We start from the raw sequence: 18241 nt of genomic DNA on the forward strand, positions 1-18241 counted from the left end.
CTGTGCAGCAGTCCACGCCACGGGCGGTTGTACGGTTGCAAAGTCGTCGTGCTGTTTCGAGTTGGCGCCTTGATTACCATGGCCAGTCGCGTGCAAATAAATCTTACAACGGGGAGCCGACCGACATTCACAGCTGTTGCCTCGCGGTGCTTGGATGCAGAGCCTCGCGATCGCCGCAAACGATGGGCGAAATGGAACAAAGTTGATGGGAGAGACGAGTGTCGGTGAGTTGAGAACGGGCTGGGCTGTAATTATTTAGTCAAGGTCACGGTTGATGACGCGAGTACTGTACATCGTGACAGGTACCGACTGCAAGTCTTCATGGCCAACCTCCACCCGTACACAATCAACGACGAACCAACCTGGATGAACCACCAAACGCCCGACAGCCTGCTAGCTGATGACCATGATGGCGAGGGACCCTACATGCGTGCTGATAGATGCGGCAGGCCATGGCGTAACGCCGATTCCGCACCATGCAAGTACGGCACAGGCGAAGCTGCGCGCTCGTCGATTCCATCAAATCGATTCTGTTGAACCAGCGCTCCTTGGCGCCCATCAGTTCACCCGTCGTACGCAGCCAGGGTGCAAAGTATGCATCAAAGGGGCTCCATGGTCCGTCCGCACATGCAGAGCATCCCAGGGGTTCTGTACGAAGCAAGACCGGTTTTGTCGGTAAATATACAGCATTCGATGCAGGTGCTGGACATCTTGTCCAAGTCCGTGCGTGACACGGATGGCACGCTCTTATTGTATCCCGTCTCGTGAACCGGGGCATCAAAACCGAGCATGCCGTTGCGGTCTGTACCGGGAGTTACACCGTCGGGCTACGTTCGGCATGGCTCGTGGCATCATGCATATCAGCGAACGCAACAGCGTAAGCGCTCCTTACCTGCGTCATCATCGATGACACCACACCCCTGTTGTGCCCCCTCCTTGTGTTGTGCCCCCTCTCCCGTTGTGCCCCTCTGCTCCGTCCATCCCCGCGCCGGACATCGCGACGCAAGAGCAGGCGCCCAGTCGGGGGACGAAGACAGCATGGCCAGCAAAGTCCTTCGGGCCATCGTGCGCAACGATGCGATGCGGGCCGACCCCGACGACATCTACGGATGGCGCATCTTTGCTCTCGCCGGCGCCTCCTGCTTCGGCGGCATGCTCTTCGGCTGGGACACGGGAGCCATCGGTGGCATCCTCGCCCTGCCAGCCTTCCAGCAGACCTTTGGCACCGGCGGCAACGCCGACCTCGAGCAGAACATCGTTTCCACCCTGCAGGCTGGCTGCTTCGCCGCCTGCTTCGTCACCTCGTGGCTGACGGAAAGGTACGGTCGAAGGCGTTGCCTCGTCGCCACGGGAGCCATCGCCGTCGTCGGCGTCGTCCTGCAGACGGCTTCGGCCGCCAACGGCACGCTGGCCATCATGTACGTCGGCAGGTTCGTCGCCGGCCTCGGCGTCGGAGCAGCCTCGACCCTGACGCCCCTCTACGTGTCCGAGTGTGCTCCGAGGTCCATTCGGGGCGGCCTGACCGGTACGTAAGCCGGCGGACGGGACGGACGATCGGTGCCGCGCGCTTCGGGGAGAATGACGGCCAACAAACGTCGTCGGCAGCCATCTACCAGCTCTTCATCGTCACCGGCATCATGCTGGCTTTCTGGTACTGCATCGCCGGAATGTCTTCTCTCTTCCGTCTGACGACATTCAGGGTCAACTACGGCTGCCTACTGCACGTCGCAACGCCCGCCGTCTACCTCGTCCCCCTTTCGCTCCAGGCCCTCCCCGCCTTGTACGTGTGTGTACGCGGCAAGGGGCGCTGGTCACGACGGCTAACTTTGTCCAAGCCTTCTCATCCTGGGCATGTTGCTGGCTCCCGAGAGGTATTCTCCCCACTCGCCTCGATTCGTCGCCATCGCTGACGGTGACGGGTCCAACCATAGCCCTCGTTGGTGTGCGAGCAAAGACAACTGGGATGAGGCGTCCAAGATACTTGTCCAACTGAGAGGGTACGTCAGCTGCGGCCTACGGATCGCCTTGGCCATGGGAATGGTCCACTCCATGATTCGGTGCCCAGCTCCAGGCTTCCGTGTCGTGCTGACGGCAAGCAGCCTCCCCGCCGACTCGGAATACGTCTCGACGGAGATGCAGGAAATGGCCAATCAGCTGGCTCTGGAACGAAGGCTGACGGGCGACGCGACGGCAAAGACGCTCCTGCGAGAGATGGTCCGGATTCCCGGGAACCGCAACAGAGCCATCATCTCGGTTGTCCTCATGATTTGCCAGCAGATGACGGGCGTCAATGCCATCGTAAGGCCACCTCCTCCTCACCGTGGGCCTGTTCGAAGCCTGCCTCCTCACGATGCACCTCGGTCCAGAACTATTACGCCCCTCAAATATTCAAAAACCTGGGCATGACGGGCACCCGACCCTCACTGTTCGCGACCGGCGTCTACGGCATCGTCAAGACTGTGGCGTGCGCCGCCTTCCTCATCTTCGTCGCCGACTCGCTCGGTCGCCGCTGGAGCCTGCTGTGGACGAGCGCGGCCCAGGCCGTTGTCCTGTTCATCATCGGCATCTACGGTCGAGTGCAACCGCCGATCGGAGGCGAAGCGGTACGTCGTGTCGACGCTGGCAGGGTGCCTGGCGCCGGAACGGACGGGCGCTGATGTCGAGTCCTGGACAGGTGACGGCCTTTGGATACGTCGCCATCGCCTGCATCTACCTCTGGGCAGCGCAAGTGGAGTTTGCTGGGTGAGGGAGACGCGGCGTGCACGTCGCTGACGCCGTCGCAGCGCCTTTCAGTTCGGGTGGGGACCCGCCTGCTGGATACTCATCAGCGAGATGCCGACGGCTCGTCTGCGTGCCATGAATGTCGCCATCGCCGCCGCCACCCAGTGGCTTTTCAACTTCGTCATGGCTCGGAGTAAGGGGCAACCGTGTCGGACACGGGGCGAAGAGCGTGCTTGCTAACCTGCCGTTTCCGCAGCCGTGCTCACGATGCAGAAGACGATGGGAAGGGTCGGCTACGTAGGCTCAAGTCTTATCCGGGAAACCGTCACCGGCGTGAGAGACGCTCCGCTAACGCGATTCCTCAGGGAATGTTCTTCATGTTTGCCGCCTTCGACGTCGCCATGGGCCTCTTTGTCTGGTTCTGCGTGCCCGAGACGAAGGGCATCAGCTTGGAACGAATGGACGATCTCTTTGGCGACGCCGAGGCAGCCAAGTCCATCGAGGGGGGTGAGGTTGACCGTGCGGTGAGTGCGCGGTGAGCGTACGACGCAATGCCGTATTTCGCCGACGGAATTTGGCGCATTGAGGGGGCGACGTACCATGATCATGCTGTTGCAGTCGTCATAAGCGGGTACATGGCATGTACAGATGCGTACACAGTAAGTAGCTGTACGTGCTGCGCGTCACATGACGACACAGATGCATACACAGTCAGTAGTTGTACGTGCTGCGCGTCACATGACGACACAGATGGCGAAGGCTGGCACGAAAGATGGCTTCTGAGCAATGCTGAGAGAAAGATAATTTCTACTACTTCATTCTCTCTGCTCCTTACTCTCTATCGATATATATTGTAGTATCCATTGTACACCAGTAAATGTGATCGTCTCCTCCGCTCCATCTGTATTATCTGTGCACTTGTGCTCCTTGGTGTTTAGTAAGTACTGTAGGTATTGGCAGCTGGCAACATAATTACCCCACCATCATGAAGGAGATGGTAGCTACGGAGTACAGCTTATCGATTGGCCATTTCTGCGAAGCCGACCCCCTGTCAAGGTAATGGTGCTCATCAGGTAATATTACTCTTGTGCTGTGAGGGGTACGGTACCTGTCACCACTGGAGGACGGCATGTGCACTGCGGAGAGGTGAGCTTACGGTACGCGTGTCACCCTCATCACCTCGACATTGTGTGGGCGAAAAGAGGGAAAAGGCGCAGGCGCCTAGGCATAAAGTGAAGGAAGGCGCAGGCAAATTATGAACAAAGGCACAAGGCAGGCATAGAGTGAAGGAAGGCGCAGGTAATATTGCGAACAAAGGCGCAGGTCAATAATGATGACACGCCAAAGTACTTATTGTACGCGACGTCGTCGTTCGTTGCGAAACTCGTATCAGCTTCGTATTCAGCTCTCACCCTACGCGTTCGTGCAATGCAGCCGCCGCCTTTGGGACGATTTCAACGATAATAGCATGTTCCTTCTCAATGCGGGCGATTTGTTTCCAGCACAAGCTCGAGTTATTAATAACGGCCGGGGTACTGACACCTTCACTTGCATGTACTTACAGTACTGCAACACTTACTACTGTAAGTACTTCCACGTTCAGCTAACCTGACGCACAAGTAACATCAGCAAGCGCAGGCAGGCTGTGCCATCCATCTGTATTGGGGGAGCACTGCCTGAAGAGGAGTAAGTACTACTACTACAGAATGAATAGGAATGGTTTTCCCAAGGATCCAACACAATGCTTACCAATGTGGGCTGTGCCGTGGCTGTGCTGGTGGGGGGGGCACTGTGTCATGTCGCAGCTTTAGTAAGTACCCAAGTACTTCCTTGAATGAGCAGTGCACCTATTACCACCCCAAAACACATGAAAGCCACGCGGCTGGTGCACGTTACCAGTCTCGACAGGGCAGCATAATACTAGTAACCAGCGAAACGAAGTAACAAACTAATAGTATCTCCATCACACATCGCGTCCTTGCTAGTGGCTCTCGCCCTCTTTCCCGACCGACATGTATTACCTAGTCCTACGTTTGGATGTATTGTGCAGGAAAGTGCAGAAGCAGCTTTGTGCCGGCCAGTGTAAGTGAGAGTAGAGCCCGAATGCGGTGGCATACCAGCATCGACGTTCGTTCGAATTTCTCCTCGGTGACAGAGCATGAACGATGCTGGTGTACAGGTTCATGCAGAGTGCGTACAAGGAATACATGTACTTAGCCCTAGCCCTGAGTGTCAGTCCAAACGGCTACCAACGAGGTTATGAAACACTCACTTTTACAACAGCAGGTACGGCGCACCTCTTGATGCACTACAATGCACTACCAAGACCGCTCCGTACATAGCCTTACCAGTAATAGTAACTCCGTAATATACGTCACCGGCTGAAGCAATTTCGCAGCGTTTAATACAACCCCGCCCTAGTACGCAATAGGCATGACTTCTGCGAGCAGATCGAGCTGGAGAATCGCCCGGCATGGACTAGTCCCATCGAAGCCTTGAATTAATGAGCTCGTGCATACGGAGTAGCCCCCACGATAATTATTATGATCCGCAATCCCTCGAAATTCGCCCCGTTTGTGACAGGTACATGTTCAACCCTCCAATCAGGCACAGGTTCCGGCCGGTTCAGCTCTAACTTGTTATACTCCATACTGACTACGCGGAGTTCCGGGCTGCGCTAACCTCTCTAGGGGTTTTCAATATACCTTCGTGAGAAACCCCAATGAACGTGACGTTACGTTTATGCAGGTCGTCATGCGGAACATGGCAAAACAAGGAGAGTCCTAAGTGTGTTTGTAACTATGAGGGATGAGATCTTGTTTTGAAATGATCGAAGCGCCCATGTTTGCACAAGGCCGGAACAGAAAGTATTAATTCCAGCTCGTCCCGCCCGACGAACGAACGGGATCTACTGCAGAGAACATTCCCATTGTGCATGAACGCCTTCCCATACATAATTACATCCATCCATCAATCCATTACGATACGATACGATACGATCAACTCCAAGCTGCTCCCCGCATACTGTAGGCTCCCACTTTTCAACTTCTTTTTTATTCGCATTTGCTTACGCGAGCCAAAATTTAGATGCACTTTTCCAAGCTGATCCTGGCCTCGGCCCTTGGGGCCTACGCTCGACCGTCTAACCGCGTCAAAACGGTCGAGGCTCGCGACGGTGTCTTTAACCTAAACGATCAGGCAGCTGAATGTGTGCCTGCCTTGAAAGACGCCATCCGTTCAAATGATTCCCAAAAGACCCTCTTGACAGACAACGGCAAGAACAAAGCAGGTACGATGGTGACGGGTCGGCAGTAGGCGAAAGGACAGGCTGGCTAACTGGTTGTTGCAGCTGGAGCAGAGAGGAAGGAGGAGGACTGCGCGAAAATTATCAGCAAATGGGCATCGCAACATGGCCTTCAATGCGAGTACAAGAACGGGGATGCGACTTGTTCGCTGTCGACGGATGGCGACACTAAAACCAAACACCAGTTCGACGACTTGAGACTAATGTTCCAACTTGCCGACGGTAATATGGCCGAGGTTGACTTCGATATTGGGCATACGTTCAATGGCATGAAAACGGTACCATTCGAATATCTTACCGATTTCTCCATGAAATACGAGCCCGATCCCAATGCTCAGTTGGAGCTTTTCGACGTGCTTGGTACGTTCATCGTCAATGCCAGCCGCTCTCGATTACCTCGTCTAACTCTACTCTGTTTCCCCTAGAAATTGCCTTTGTTGCACGCCATACTTCGTCCGGCATTGAACTGCACAATACCGAGTATCACCCTGTAAAATCGCTCATAGGCGACAAGGGTGGCGATAAAAACAATATTCAGAAGCGTGCGAAGGGCGCCAAGGGTGCCAAGGGTGCCAAGGGTGCCAAGGACGATGAGGGTACTCAGGATGCGGCATTTGAGAAACTGCCCATCATGAAAGGCGAATTCGGGATCGGGAACTGGCGTGCCCAATTTGGAAAGCAAGCGTCATCATCGCAACAGCAGCCGCAGCCGCAGCCGCAGGATCAGGATCAGGATCAGCAACAGGACACAACGAAGAAGGCAACCCAAGCAGGAAAGAAGGTGAAGTTGACGGATTGCGTCTTCTACGGTGATTACCTGTGGCCGGCGGAGGTCAAGAAGCAGGGTGGGTTCCTATCACCCGCCGACCGTCTGGCTCAGTCCGCGAATCAGCAGTCAACTACTCCGATGTCGGCCTATTCTCTTCAAACATACCTCGACGAGCAAAAGTCTCCAGATCAAACGTCCTACTTTCTACGAACCCACAAAACCTTTGGCGCGGCGGCCAAGGATGCGGCAGCTCAGGCGGCGAAATTGGGCGGCAAAGCAAATCCGGTGGTATACGTCGTTCATGCTTCACCAAACATGATCGACACGGGGCTGGGAGCGGCCGCCGCCGGAGGTATCGTCTGGTCCCAGGTCGTCGCCTGGGCCCAAGTGCCTCGCGACTATGCTCCGCCGACAGAGTTGCCGACGTCGAAGAAGGAAATGCAGACACACTTCAAGAAGGCTTTTCAAACCCAAAAGTTCAACATTTTCCAGAACAACACCGATTTCGACGCGAGCTTCAATAAATATACCGTCACGCAAGGCCAAACGCAGCTCCTGAAGCAATCGAGCGTCGAGTACGCATTTCTGAACTTCATGAAGCAATACGGCTCCGCCGTGGGCTACAAGGGGAGAATGCCTCTGTTTTCGACCAGCGAACTGATCGACCATAAAGATTCGGCGGCGGCGAAGAGGAAGGGTGCCGTAGAGGCGCCGCACGATGAAGGCTTCTTCTCCATGATTGGACACTTCATCGAGAATCATCCGGTAGCCGTCGCGCTCTTGCCCGCCATCGCAGTGGTCAGCCTGATCCCCGTCCTTGGCGAGGCAGTCGACTTTGCCGCAGTGGCTGCTTTGGTCGGCGATGCGGTTGTGAATACGGTCGCAGACGCAGGAATCGCGACGGGAGCCGTGGAAGTCTACGGCGCAGGCGCAGCCGCCACCGAATTGGAGTTGGTTCCGTTGGTGTCCGGGGGGGGTCAAGCAGTTGTGTCGGCAGCCGAAGCAGGAACAGCGGCGGCCGAGGGGGCTGAAGCAGAGACGGTGGCCGGAGAGACGGTGCCTTTGCTCAGGGGACATTGATGCATTCCGGCCTGCGATGGAGCCACGTCGAGCAAAGCCAGGAGCTACTTTCAGCGAATCTTTTCGGTGCATCCTTCAGCGTTCTAACCAGTTTTACTGTCCTAATCTCAGCCTAACATTCCGGGTATCGTTCTGGGTATCTTTCAGGGTATCTTTCAGGGAATCTTTCAGCGCATCGTTCAGCGTGTCTTTCAGCCTATAATTATAGTATTGCAATGCCAAGTGTATTTGATCTTTTTTCAATCGTAATGGTCCCTCAGCGTCGTGTGACTGTCTTTGCCAATGCAGCCTCCAATTATGTAAGTGTTTATGCCTCAAGCCGTGCCATGGCGCAAGAGCCTATCGGTAGGAAATAAAGGTCCATGAGCAACGGGACTCACGCACAATATAGTGACGTCGATTTTAATGATTTTCGTGCTGCATCACAATATCAATTCGAGCGCGTTGCAGAGAACCAGTATCTGTTTCAATCTGTTCAGTGGGAGCAGGTGCGGAGCAAGTAGGCGTGCTCAAGTACTGTAGGGGTACTCCGTACGCAGTACGGGAATAATACTTGTACAAGTACTCCGTGCTGTACGGAGTACTGTAGGTCCTGATCAGGAAATCTGAGCAAGACCGCTGGTATATTGCTTCTAGGTACGGAGTACACATTTAAGTAAGTATTGCTAAACGTACCAGTAAGATTGGTGTACTCCTGTAATAAATTCCTTGTACGGAGCAGGTTCGGAGCATTGGTTCTTTCATGTAAGAAGCACGGAGTATTACTGCGTAATAATTACCTGTGCACTTCAAAGTATTACTTAGTACTCCGTAAACTTGTACAAGTACAGCACACGTACTCCGTTAGTACTCAAGTATGGAACGGTGTACTTAAGTCATGTTATTATTTGCAAGCAATATTGCGGAGTAAAGGTCTTGAACATTGGCCAGCCACCATGGCCCACTCACCCCTGCACCGCCACAGGATCGTTCGTATCAATGTCGTGGCTGGTCAAGCTACGAGGTCTGGAGACATGACCTCTATGCCATTCCTCGCGAGAGCTTCCCAACACACCTTGACCCCGAGCCAGCGGGAAATCGACGAAACGAAGTGACGACGAGCACGAGCATGCACCTGCAGCTATAGTCTCCCGAAATCCACCCGAGAAACGACAGATCGGGTCTGTCTGTGGACATGCCCTTGGCTCAACAAGGCCGGACCATGCCGAAGTCGAAGCTTCACCTCAGCGTCTGATAGGATGAGCTTGGATCCCTTGTTGCCCGTCGCCCCGGCGAGGGTAAAGTCGTTGCTTCTGCCGCTGGGGAAAGTAAACACGGAGAGGTTTGCCGCTTTCGCCGAGAGGCTGCGAGCCGAACATGTTGTCCACCTCCGGGATGTCAGTCCGGACGGACGTCCCAACAGGAGTAAGAATGTGCGAGCGAGCGGGAGCGCGTCGCTCGCCAGCCTGCGGAGAGAAACAGAAACGGAAGCTGACTGCAGGCTCAAGATATGTTCTCGCCATTGGCATACCCGGACGGCGCCATGCTGTACGATCTTGTCACCCACCTGCCGCCACCGTCGCACCTCACCCTCTCCCCCTTCGACCTCTACCGCGAACCTCTTCTGATCATCGCCCTCGCCGACGGCAGAGAGCTTCGGGAGGCTGCCTTCAGCAAGAGGCAGTCGGTGGCCGGGTCGGCGACGACAATGGCCGAAAGGAACATCAGGGCCCTCGAGCAGGAGCTGGAGGACTTGCGTGACAACTACCCGAAAGCGCTCGTCCACCAGGTCATCATCTTTGATTACACGCCACCCGAAGGCTCCGACGTTTCCATACCCGAAGGCCTCTTCACCCTCCCCTTGGCCGAGGATTGCAAACGGACGACTTTGAAGACGGTCATGTGCGACATCTCCAAGCTGCTCCTGGCCGAGATGACGACACTCGCGAGGTCCTTCGAGGCCATGACCTCGGTAGAGTCACCCGGCCAGCAACCCGTAACGGTGCAGCTGAACGGTGAGGCCTGGGTACAAGGCGCGGACAGGTCGTCCTGGAGGAATTCGCAGTTCGCCCAACCGCAGCACGTCTCACGATCGAGCTCCGCTACCGGTCTGGAAAATCATCACGCGCGCATGTCCCTGCCTCCCCTGGCCGCGAGGGCCAACGTGAGCTCGAGCAACTCGACGCCGGCGCGACCCTCGACCCCCGTCAAGGGTGGCCTGGCCAGCATGGCGCCGAGCGCCGACGACAGCCAGGGCGCACCGGGCAGCGGCCCTTCCTCGCCCGACGGCAAGAACGCCAGGTCCGAAGCGGCCGACTCTCGTGACGCGAGTCAGGATCGCTTCACCGTTCAGGGGTTCGGCCCGGGCGGCGCCAACGACCGATGGCGCCAGAGAGGCAAGGGGCGCGTCTCGGTCCTCATCGGCTCCATGTACCTGCAGGCTGGCCGTTGGAGCGACTCGCTGAGGGAGCTGTCCGAGGCGGCCACCACGGCACGATCGCTCAACGACCACGTCTGGCATGGAAAGGCCCTGGAGCTCATCCTCATGAACCTCCTTCTCCTCGGCTGGTCCAAGCTCGAGTTCCAGGTGCCCGCAGTCTGCCATCCTCCACAAGAGCGGCCCTCGAGCTCCCTCCTGCACAAGTCGGAGCCCGAACCGGCCAACCCGGGCCAGCCGAGGCATCTGCGAACTCTCCAGGCCGTCCTTCCCGAGCTGCTGGAGAGGATCGTCGGCCTCTACTCGAGGATTTCGAGTGAGAACCTCCCGCCCCTACCGCTGTCGGAAACGATCATCAGGTTCTGCAAGATCTTGTCCGCCGTCCATCTGTCCGGCGGGAAGCTCGACCAGACGGCTCTGGACATCGTCGTCTGCGGACGCTTGCCCGAGGGCGAGCTGACAACGTCGCCTCGGCTCGCCGTCTCGCCGCCGAGGCAAGTCATCGTCAGCCTCCTCTTCAAAGCGTTTCCCTCGGCAGCGAACGACCTTCTCACCACGGCCGATCGGGTGTCGATCCTCAGCGGCATAGCCTCCGTTCTCGGTCCTCTTGGCTACCGGCGGAAGAAGGCGATGGTGATTCGTGAGCTCGTCTCCGTCCTCATCGGAGGACTCGTCGAGGCTCGCACACGAGGCGCCGCCGAAGCCGGCATCCACCCGGCCGCCGGCCTCGTGTCCCTAGCCCCGCCGTCGCAGGACAAGAACAGCGCCGCCGTCGCGCTCGACCTCAGCGAGGGCGACATTGAGCAGGGCCTGGAGGCCTTCCTCGAACTCTTGTGCAAGTCATACGGCATCGTCGGCTTCGAGACCCGCCAGAGGAAGGCTGCTGTCGGCTCGGGGGGCCATGGCGACGACGAATCCGACGAGGCTGCCATGGCACGGGTTCTCGAGCAGTCCTCGACTCGCTTTTTCGGATTCAACAGCATCAAGCTGAATATTCTGCGAGCCTGCATCAACTTCTCCGAGGCCCTTCCGGACTTCAACGGCGTGCTCAAGTTCTCGAGCGACTTGATGCGCACGGCCGGGTCGGGCATCGCCCCTGGTTCGCGGCGCGAGGATGCCGCGGCCATGATATTCCGGGACGAGCAGGTCCGGCTCGCGACCAACATATCTCGCACGGCGACCCTTGCCCATAGAATAGGAATGGGTCACTTGACGGCGGAATACTGGGATGAGTTTCTCATCCGAGGCATCGTGCTGGAGCCTCTGGACCCCGCGCAGGCGCCAAGGACGCACGCGCGCAGCGTCTTGCCCGGGGCGACGGCGAGCCGGGCGTCGCAAGACGTCAATCCGTTCATCTACAACCCTTTCCTGAAGGAAACGGATGAGGCGGGCACGCAGAACCTGGTGGCGGGCGACGTTGCCAGCTTCAAGGTGACGATGCAAAATACGTACGACATCGACGTGGAAATTGAGAGCATACGCCTGTGCGCCGAAGGTGTCGCGTTCGAAGCGCTCGCAGAGAGCGTCGTGCTCGGCCCGTACCGGACGCAGATGGTGCGGTTGCGAGGACGGCCGAAGGAGGCGGGCACCGTCAAGATCACGGGCGCCTTGGTCAAAGTCCAAGGCTGCCGCGAAAGACGGTTCCCGATCTTTGCGAAACCCTGGACGCCGCCTCGACCGGACAAGCTCAAGGCGACGGGGTTGGCTGCGTTGGAGAGCGGCGACTCGACATTCGAGGCCCCCCCCGGGATGGCGCTCGAGCCCAAGTGCCTGAACCTGAACGTCATCGAGGCGCAGCCGCTCGTTGTGATCAAGTCGACGACGCTCCCTCAGTCCTCGGTGATGATCTTGGAGGGGGAAAGGCAGACGTTCTCGGTCACGATGAGGAACACGTCAACGACGCCGGTCGATTTCATGCTGTTCTCCTTCAAGGACTCGACGCAGCCGCCGCTTCAGGAGGCGCTCAACAAGCGGGATGCGACGCCGACGGAGCTGTACGAGTACGAGCTCATCCTGATGAAGCGGCAAGCGCTGCGGCTGCCGCGAAACGACCAGGCGCGCGGCATCGCGGCCGGCGGCGAAGCAACGTTTGAGTTTGAGATTCTGGGCAAGCCCGGGCTGACGCAAGCCACGATTCTCGCCGACTACACGCACCTGGGCGTTCCGCATGACGAGGTGACGGAGCAGTTCCACACGCGGCAGGTGTGCCTGGACCTGACGGTGACGGTCAACGCGAGCATCGAGCTGGTACGAGCCGAGACGCTGCCGGTGCAGGGGCCGATTCCGCAGCCGCTGTGGGAGAGGCTGGGCGGTAGCGCGTCGGCTCTCGCGGAGGACTACTGCCTACTCTCGCTCGACCTGCGGAACGCGTGGCCGAGCCACATGGCCGTGCGTCTCGAAGGCGAGGATGGCCTGGCGGTGGAGGAGAACATCCTGCCCGGCAAGACGAGCCGGGTGGTGATGGCCATCAAGCAGATCTACCTCGAGGACCCGCACGAGACGATCCCGAGCCTCAAGCCGTCGCGGACGAGGCAGTTCGTGGTCAGCGCGAGCAAGATATCGCCCGACATGGAGCGGGCGAACCGGGAGGCGTTCTGGTACCGGGAGAGGATGCTGGACGGGCTCAAGGCGACGTGGCGGACGACGTCGGCGCCTCACCGCAACGGCGCGCTCGAGCTCCGCAGCATGCGGCTGACGGCGCGGATGGTGGAGGCGATCAAGATCGACGAGGTCGGCATCGAGATTTCGGTCGGGCCCCAGGGCGGGGACGGGACGGCGAGCAGGCGGGTCTACGTCGATGAGTTTCTGCAGCTCAAGGTGGAGATTAGCAACCGGACGGCGAAGGCGATGCATCTGCTCGTCCGGCTGATGCCAGCGTTGTGCAACAAGCCGGCCAACGTGGCGCTCGACTACACGCGCAAGTTTGGGTGGAACGGAACGCTGCAGCAGCTGCTGCCGGTGCTCGAGGGGAACAGCAGCACCGTCTTCACCATCGGCGTGACGGCCCTCTGCCGGGGCGAGTTCGAGCTGGCCGCGTCGGTGGAGGAGGTGCAGGTGTGGGAAGACAGGGCGAAGGGCGGCGAGGGCGCGCAAGCGGCGAGGGCACGATCGGATACGCAACGGATGATGGACGCTTCGCTCGGGGTCAAGGAACGGCAGATGTGGCATTCGAGGAAGCCATACGTGCTGACGGTGACGGACCGCGAGAGCGCGTAAGGGGAGCGCGTAAGGGGAGACGACGGACGAAGGATGAGGGACAGGACGTTGCCGGCGACGGAAAATGGGCATGGGTGTGCCGTGTATAGTTATGTGGTCAGCGATGTCAAAGGAACAGAGGTGTAATCGATGGGACCGCCGCCGGTATGTCCAAGGAGGGACTTGATGGCAGCTTCGTTTCATGTCGGTCGCTCAGAAAAGCAGGGCAGCAAAGCGCCATCCGTGCCAACGCAACATGTCGAATTGATGCGATGCGTCGGCTCGTCACGGCATAGGGGTGTGTGCAGCGTGAGCTGTGATAGGTGCAGTGCAACTCGTCGCATACGAAGGAGTATTACAGCAGTTTACGTTCATTGGTGCAGCTGCAAGCCAACGAACCATCCATCCAAGTGCAAGTACGAGTGCTCCATTAAGTACGGAGTACATGTGATCTAATATTAACTGTATACAGTATTCTCGTTCCTAGGTGACATGCAAGTCTAGGATTGGCTGGGCCACTCGCAGCAACCGCAGCGAGACTGGAGCAAGCAACGGCATCCGTGTCGCATCATCTTTCCTATCTACTTCTTTCGCCTCGCTCTTGGCTCTCGCCGGCGGGAATAACTAGAATCAGAGTGCTCGGCGCGGTCGCGTACTCAACCTTGACTGCATATGAAAGAGGGCGAGGAATGGGTCCTTTGGCACCCTCATACTAAGTACAGTACTTGGTATCGGTACCTATTTCATAAACATGCCGGGGGCGAGTTCTGTCAGTAACATATAACTGTTGTAGGTGTCAGGACCGAGGGAGTAAGAATCTTCTGGTAGTGGCCATTACGGAGTAATACTCCGTCATTCTAACTACGATTAATACCTACTCCGCACTTACTGCTTGCTGTATACTTACTTACATTATTATTACCCACTACCTACAAAAAGCACTGTACGGAGTACTGTAGCTGTACTGTGTGATTAATACTCCGTACAGTATTACTCCGTAGTCACAAAATAGGACTAGCCAGAATTACTCCCTTCGTACTCCGTACTTCTGTTGATGTATTGACCTATTCGTGGTTTCTACACTAATACTCCGTAGTCCGTACTTACATGAGGCAAGCCGTAACAATACTTTGGATGCACTGTGCAAGTCGGCTTTGTTCCGTTGGGACCGTTTAGCCCACTTACTTACGGCGGCGTCACATGGAGTAATAATTCCGCTCTCTTTAGCGGCCATCCTTCTAATCGTCTCCCTCTCCGATCGGACAAGTTTTCCATGCCGTCGACCGTCTTGGTGGCGGAAAAATCTCTTGTGTTCTTGGCCACGCACGGTGATCGGACGTTGCAACGCAATCGGCTTCATCGACTCTCCGATTTTGCATCGTTCCCTACCCTGCCGCTGCCTGCTGGTCGTTCGTCGGTTAGATCCTCTGTTGCGCCGATCCCGAGTCTTCGGTTGCCAGCTGTCGCTGTACGGAGTCGACCCGCCATAGGCATATGAGCATGAGCCATTTCATTCCTTGCTCGGCTTTCTCCTACCCATCCTCCATCGTCACGCTTTTCGCGCTCCTTTTCTCGCCCGGTCTGCCCATCGTTCTTTGCAACACCGTCGCCATCACGACCAGGAGGAATCGAGACGGGATTGAGGAAGAGGGAAAGAAACAAGGATTGGCCGAGCCGGCTGTGGCTCTCATTCATCGCATCCCATCCATCGAATCGAATCGAATCGCATAGCCGTCGCACGAGCACCCTATAGGCACCCTGTACACACCAAGCTGGCATAGGGAGGCGGGCGTAGGTGGCGGGTAGCCATGATACCCCTCCATGGCCGGCCGCCGCGCCGCATTCTCTTCCTCGACGCCTACGACTCCTTCACCAACAACATCGTCTCGCTGCTGAAGGATGCCCTCGGCCGCAGCGTCCAGGTCCACGTCCTGCACATGGACCTCCGCACCCTCGACACGGACCCGGAGCCGGACTGGACGGCCGACCAGTTCCTCGACCGCCTGTCAGCCTTTGACGCCGTCGTCTGCGGTCCCGGTCCGGGATCGCCTCTCCACGACGCCGACGTGGGTGCCTTCAAGCTGCTCTGGAATCTGCCGCCCGACAAGGTCGTCCCCGTCCTCGGCATCTGCCTTGGCTTCCAGAGCCTCGTCGCCCATTTCGGCGGCCGCATTCGGAGGTTGCGTAGGGGCCTGCACGGCATGGTCAGGGAGATTGACCACCTTCGGGAGCCAGCCGGCGACATCTTCGACGGTGTGCCGCCTTTCAGCGCCACGCTGTATCACAGTCTCTGCGCCGACGTTGGCCAGGATGCCATTCCCGCCGACGCCTGGCCTCGGTGCCGGTGGGACCCTCCTTCCGTCGCCCCTGACCTCATGCCGCTGGCCTGGACGCTCGAGGGAAGCGAGGAGGACGGCGCGGAGGAACGCATCCTCATGGCGGTTCGCCACGCGACCCTGCCGCTCTGGGGGGTTCAGTACCATCCCGAGTCGGTCTGCACCGATCCTGCGGCCCACGCCGTCATCGAGAACTGGTTTCGTCAGGCGCTCCAGTGGAACGACGTGGCGAGGAGAGCCGTCGACCGGACCGTCGTCTACGCCGACAGCCTCGACCCGTCCAACCACACGCTTCCGGGCCTGCGCTCGACCGAAAGCCTCCAAGATTTCCGTTGGTGGCAGGATATGCAGTCAGGTCTGGCGAGGGAAGCCGTTGCGGCCGGATACGCCTGCAGGCGGATCGAGCTGCCCGACGCCGTCGACACCGCCGACGTCGCCGAGCTTCTCGGCCTCGGCCGCTCCGACACCATCATTCTCGACTCGTCGAGCACCGTCAACGGCGACCCCCTGGCCCGAAACTCCATCTTGGCCCTCGACCTCGCCGAGGCACTCCGGTTGGAGTACACGGTTGGGGACGAATACGTCACCCTGCGACGGCCGCCGACGTCGACGCGCAAGGAAGAGAGTCAACGGATTTGGCTCTGCGACCGGCCCCGCGACCGAGGCCACGATCCATGGACGCCCTGGCACGTCGTTTCCGAGTTTTGGCGCCAACGGCAGACGCCCCAGGAGGGCCTCCAGATCCAGTCGCCCACCTTCACCGGCGGCTTCCTCGGCTTCGTCACCTACGAGATGGGCCTGAGCACGCTGAGCGCCGGCCTCGTATCGGACGAAAGGGGACACCGCCGGCCCGACATCTGCATGGCCTGGGTCTCCAAGAGCGTTGTGCTGGATCACAAGGCTGGCCTGGCGTACATTCAGGCTCTGACGACCAAGGAGTCGGATGATTCTTGGATCGCCCACGTCGTCGACCTTCTCGAGAAGTCGCCCGTCTGGCAAGGTGCAGACGGCCTGAACGGAACGGCACCCAGCAGCAAATACTCCCACGAGGCGTTGCTGCAGCACGCCGGCAAACCGGGCGGCAGGATGCACTTTGACATCCCCAACCCGAAAAAGTACGAGCGCAATGTGAGCCGGTGCCAGGATGCAATTCGAGATGGCGAGTCGTACGAGCTGTGCTTTACGACACAGACGACCATGACGCGACCGGTCGGGGACGACACTCCGCGCCACATCTGTCGACGGGACGGCGCCGACAATGGCATCCATTCGACGAAGCGGCGCCCGTTGGGGGGGGAGCACGGCACGCCGTGGCAGATATTCCGCACCCTCCGCGCGCGCCAGCCAGCCCCGTTCGGCTCCTTCATCCGCCTCGGCGGCGCCACCGTCATCAGCTCCTCGCCCGAGCGCTTCCTCACCCACGACGCCCGCGGCCTCTGCTCGATGCGACCGATGAAGGGTACCGTTCGCAAGTCGACAGCCGTCTCGACCCTCGCCGAGGCCGAGGCCATCCTGCACGTGCCGAAGGAGGAGGCCGAGAACCTGATGATTGTCGATCTCGTCCGCCACGACCTCTACGGCGTCTGCGGCGCCGGCAGCGTCACCGTCCCGGACCTGCTGCGCGTCGAGGAGTACGCGACCGTGTTCCAGATGGTGACGGCCGTCGACGGCCAGCTCCCGGCCGCGCGCCTCGCCTCCGGCACGGACCCTTCGGGCGGAGCCTTCCCCTTCACCGGCGTCGACGTGCTCGCCGCCGCGCTGCCGCCCGGGAGCATGACGGGCGCGCCCAAGAAGCGCAGCTGCGAAATCCTGCGCCACCTCGAGCCGGTCGAGCGGAGCGTCTACGCCGGCGTCGTCGGCTACCTCAGCGCCGGCGGTCGCGCCGACTGGAGCGTCACCATCCGAACCCTCTTCCGCTGGGACGACGAGACGCTGGCGCCGGCCGAGGGCGAGGCGCGCCCGCGCGAGGTGTGGCGCATCGGTGCCGGCGGTGCCGTCACGACGCTAAGCACGCCCGAGGGGGAGAGGGAGGAGATGTTCACCAAGCTCTGCGGGCCGTTGGGTGTCTTCATGGACGCCGCGTAGGCACCGCAGACGACGGCGTCCGACGATGAGATGCCACTCGGGCGCGCACGCATCTCAAGTTTTCACCATGACGCCATATCTTTGCACGCATTCGAACAGCGGACTGTAGACCAGGGTACGGCGCACGCCATGTAGTATGGAAGGAAGGCCGTCATGAGGGATACAAAGGACACGGAGCATTGGATAGATAACTTGACAAACCGACCGACCATACGAGGCAAACCAAAGATACATGATGAAACTGTCGTCATCGCTTGATGCTTCCTCCCCGCCGGTGGTGTCGCGCGTACGTCTCCGTCGACGGGTTCGACTCGCGACGGTCTGGTGCACTCTGC

The 18241-nt window shown here is 58.8% G+C and overlaps 4 protein-coding genes across 4 annotated transcripts; all 4 read left to right on the plus strand.

Annotated features, from left to right (window-relative positions):
* Nucleotides 1-1038: 1038 nt before the first annotated feature.
* DCS_02787 (uncharacterized protein) lies at nt 1039-3260 on the plus strand (the record flags this gene model as incomplete). The annotated part of the gene is made up of 8 exons (XM_040800113.1): nt 1039-1525; nt 1606-1780; nt 1836-2298; nt 2367-2603; nt 2675-2742; nt 2784-2914; nt 2978-3018; nt 3087-3260. The coding sequence occupies 8 exons, from the start codon at nt 1039-1041 to the stop codon at nt 3258-3260; spliced, it is 1776 nt and encodes a 591-aa protein (XP_040660996.1).
* A 2548-nt stretch (nt 3261-5808) lies between these two features.
* DCS_02788 (uncharacterized protein) lies at nt 5809-7874 on the plus strand (the record flags this gene model as incomplete). The annotated part of the gene is made up of 3 exons (XM_040800114.1): nt 5809-6010; nt 6071-6385; nt 6451-7874. 3 exons carry the CDS (start codon nt 5809-5811, stop codon nt 7872-7874), a joined length of 1941 nt encoding a protein of 646 aa, XP_040660997.1.
* A 1489-nt stretch (nt 7875-9363) lies between these two features.
* Nucleotides 9364-13506, plus strand: DCS_02789 (hypercellular protein HypA; the record flags this gene model as incomplete). The annotated part of the gene is made up of 1 exon (XM_040800115.1): nt 9364-13506. One exon carries the CDS (start codon nt 9364-9366, stop codon nt 13504-13506), a length of 4143 nt encoding a protein of 1380 aa, XP_040660998.1.
* Nucleotides 13507-15293: 1787 nt separating this feature from the next.
* Nucleotides 15294-17906, plus strand: DCS_02790 (aminodeoxychorismate synthase; the record flags this gene model as incomplete). Its single annotated transcript, XM_040800116.1, has 1 exon — nt 15294-17906. One exon carries the CDS (start codon nt 15294-15296, stop codon nt 17904-17906), a length of 2613 nt encoding a protein of 870 aa, XP_040660999.1.
* Nucleotides 17907-18241: the final 335 nt, after the last annotated feature.

Source organism: Drechmeria coniospora, chromosome 01, assembly GCF_001625195.1.
Source record: "Drechmeria coniospora strain ARSEF 6962 chromosome 01, whole genome shotgun sequence".
NCBI lineage: Eukaryota > Fungi > Ascomycota > Sordariomycetes > Hypocreales > Ophiocordycipitaceae > Drechmeria > Drechmeria coniospora.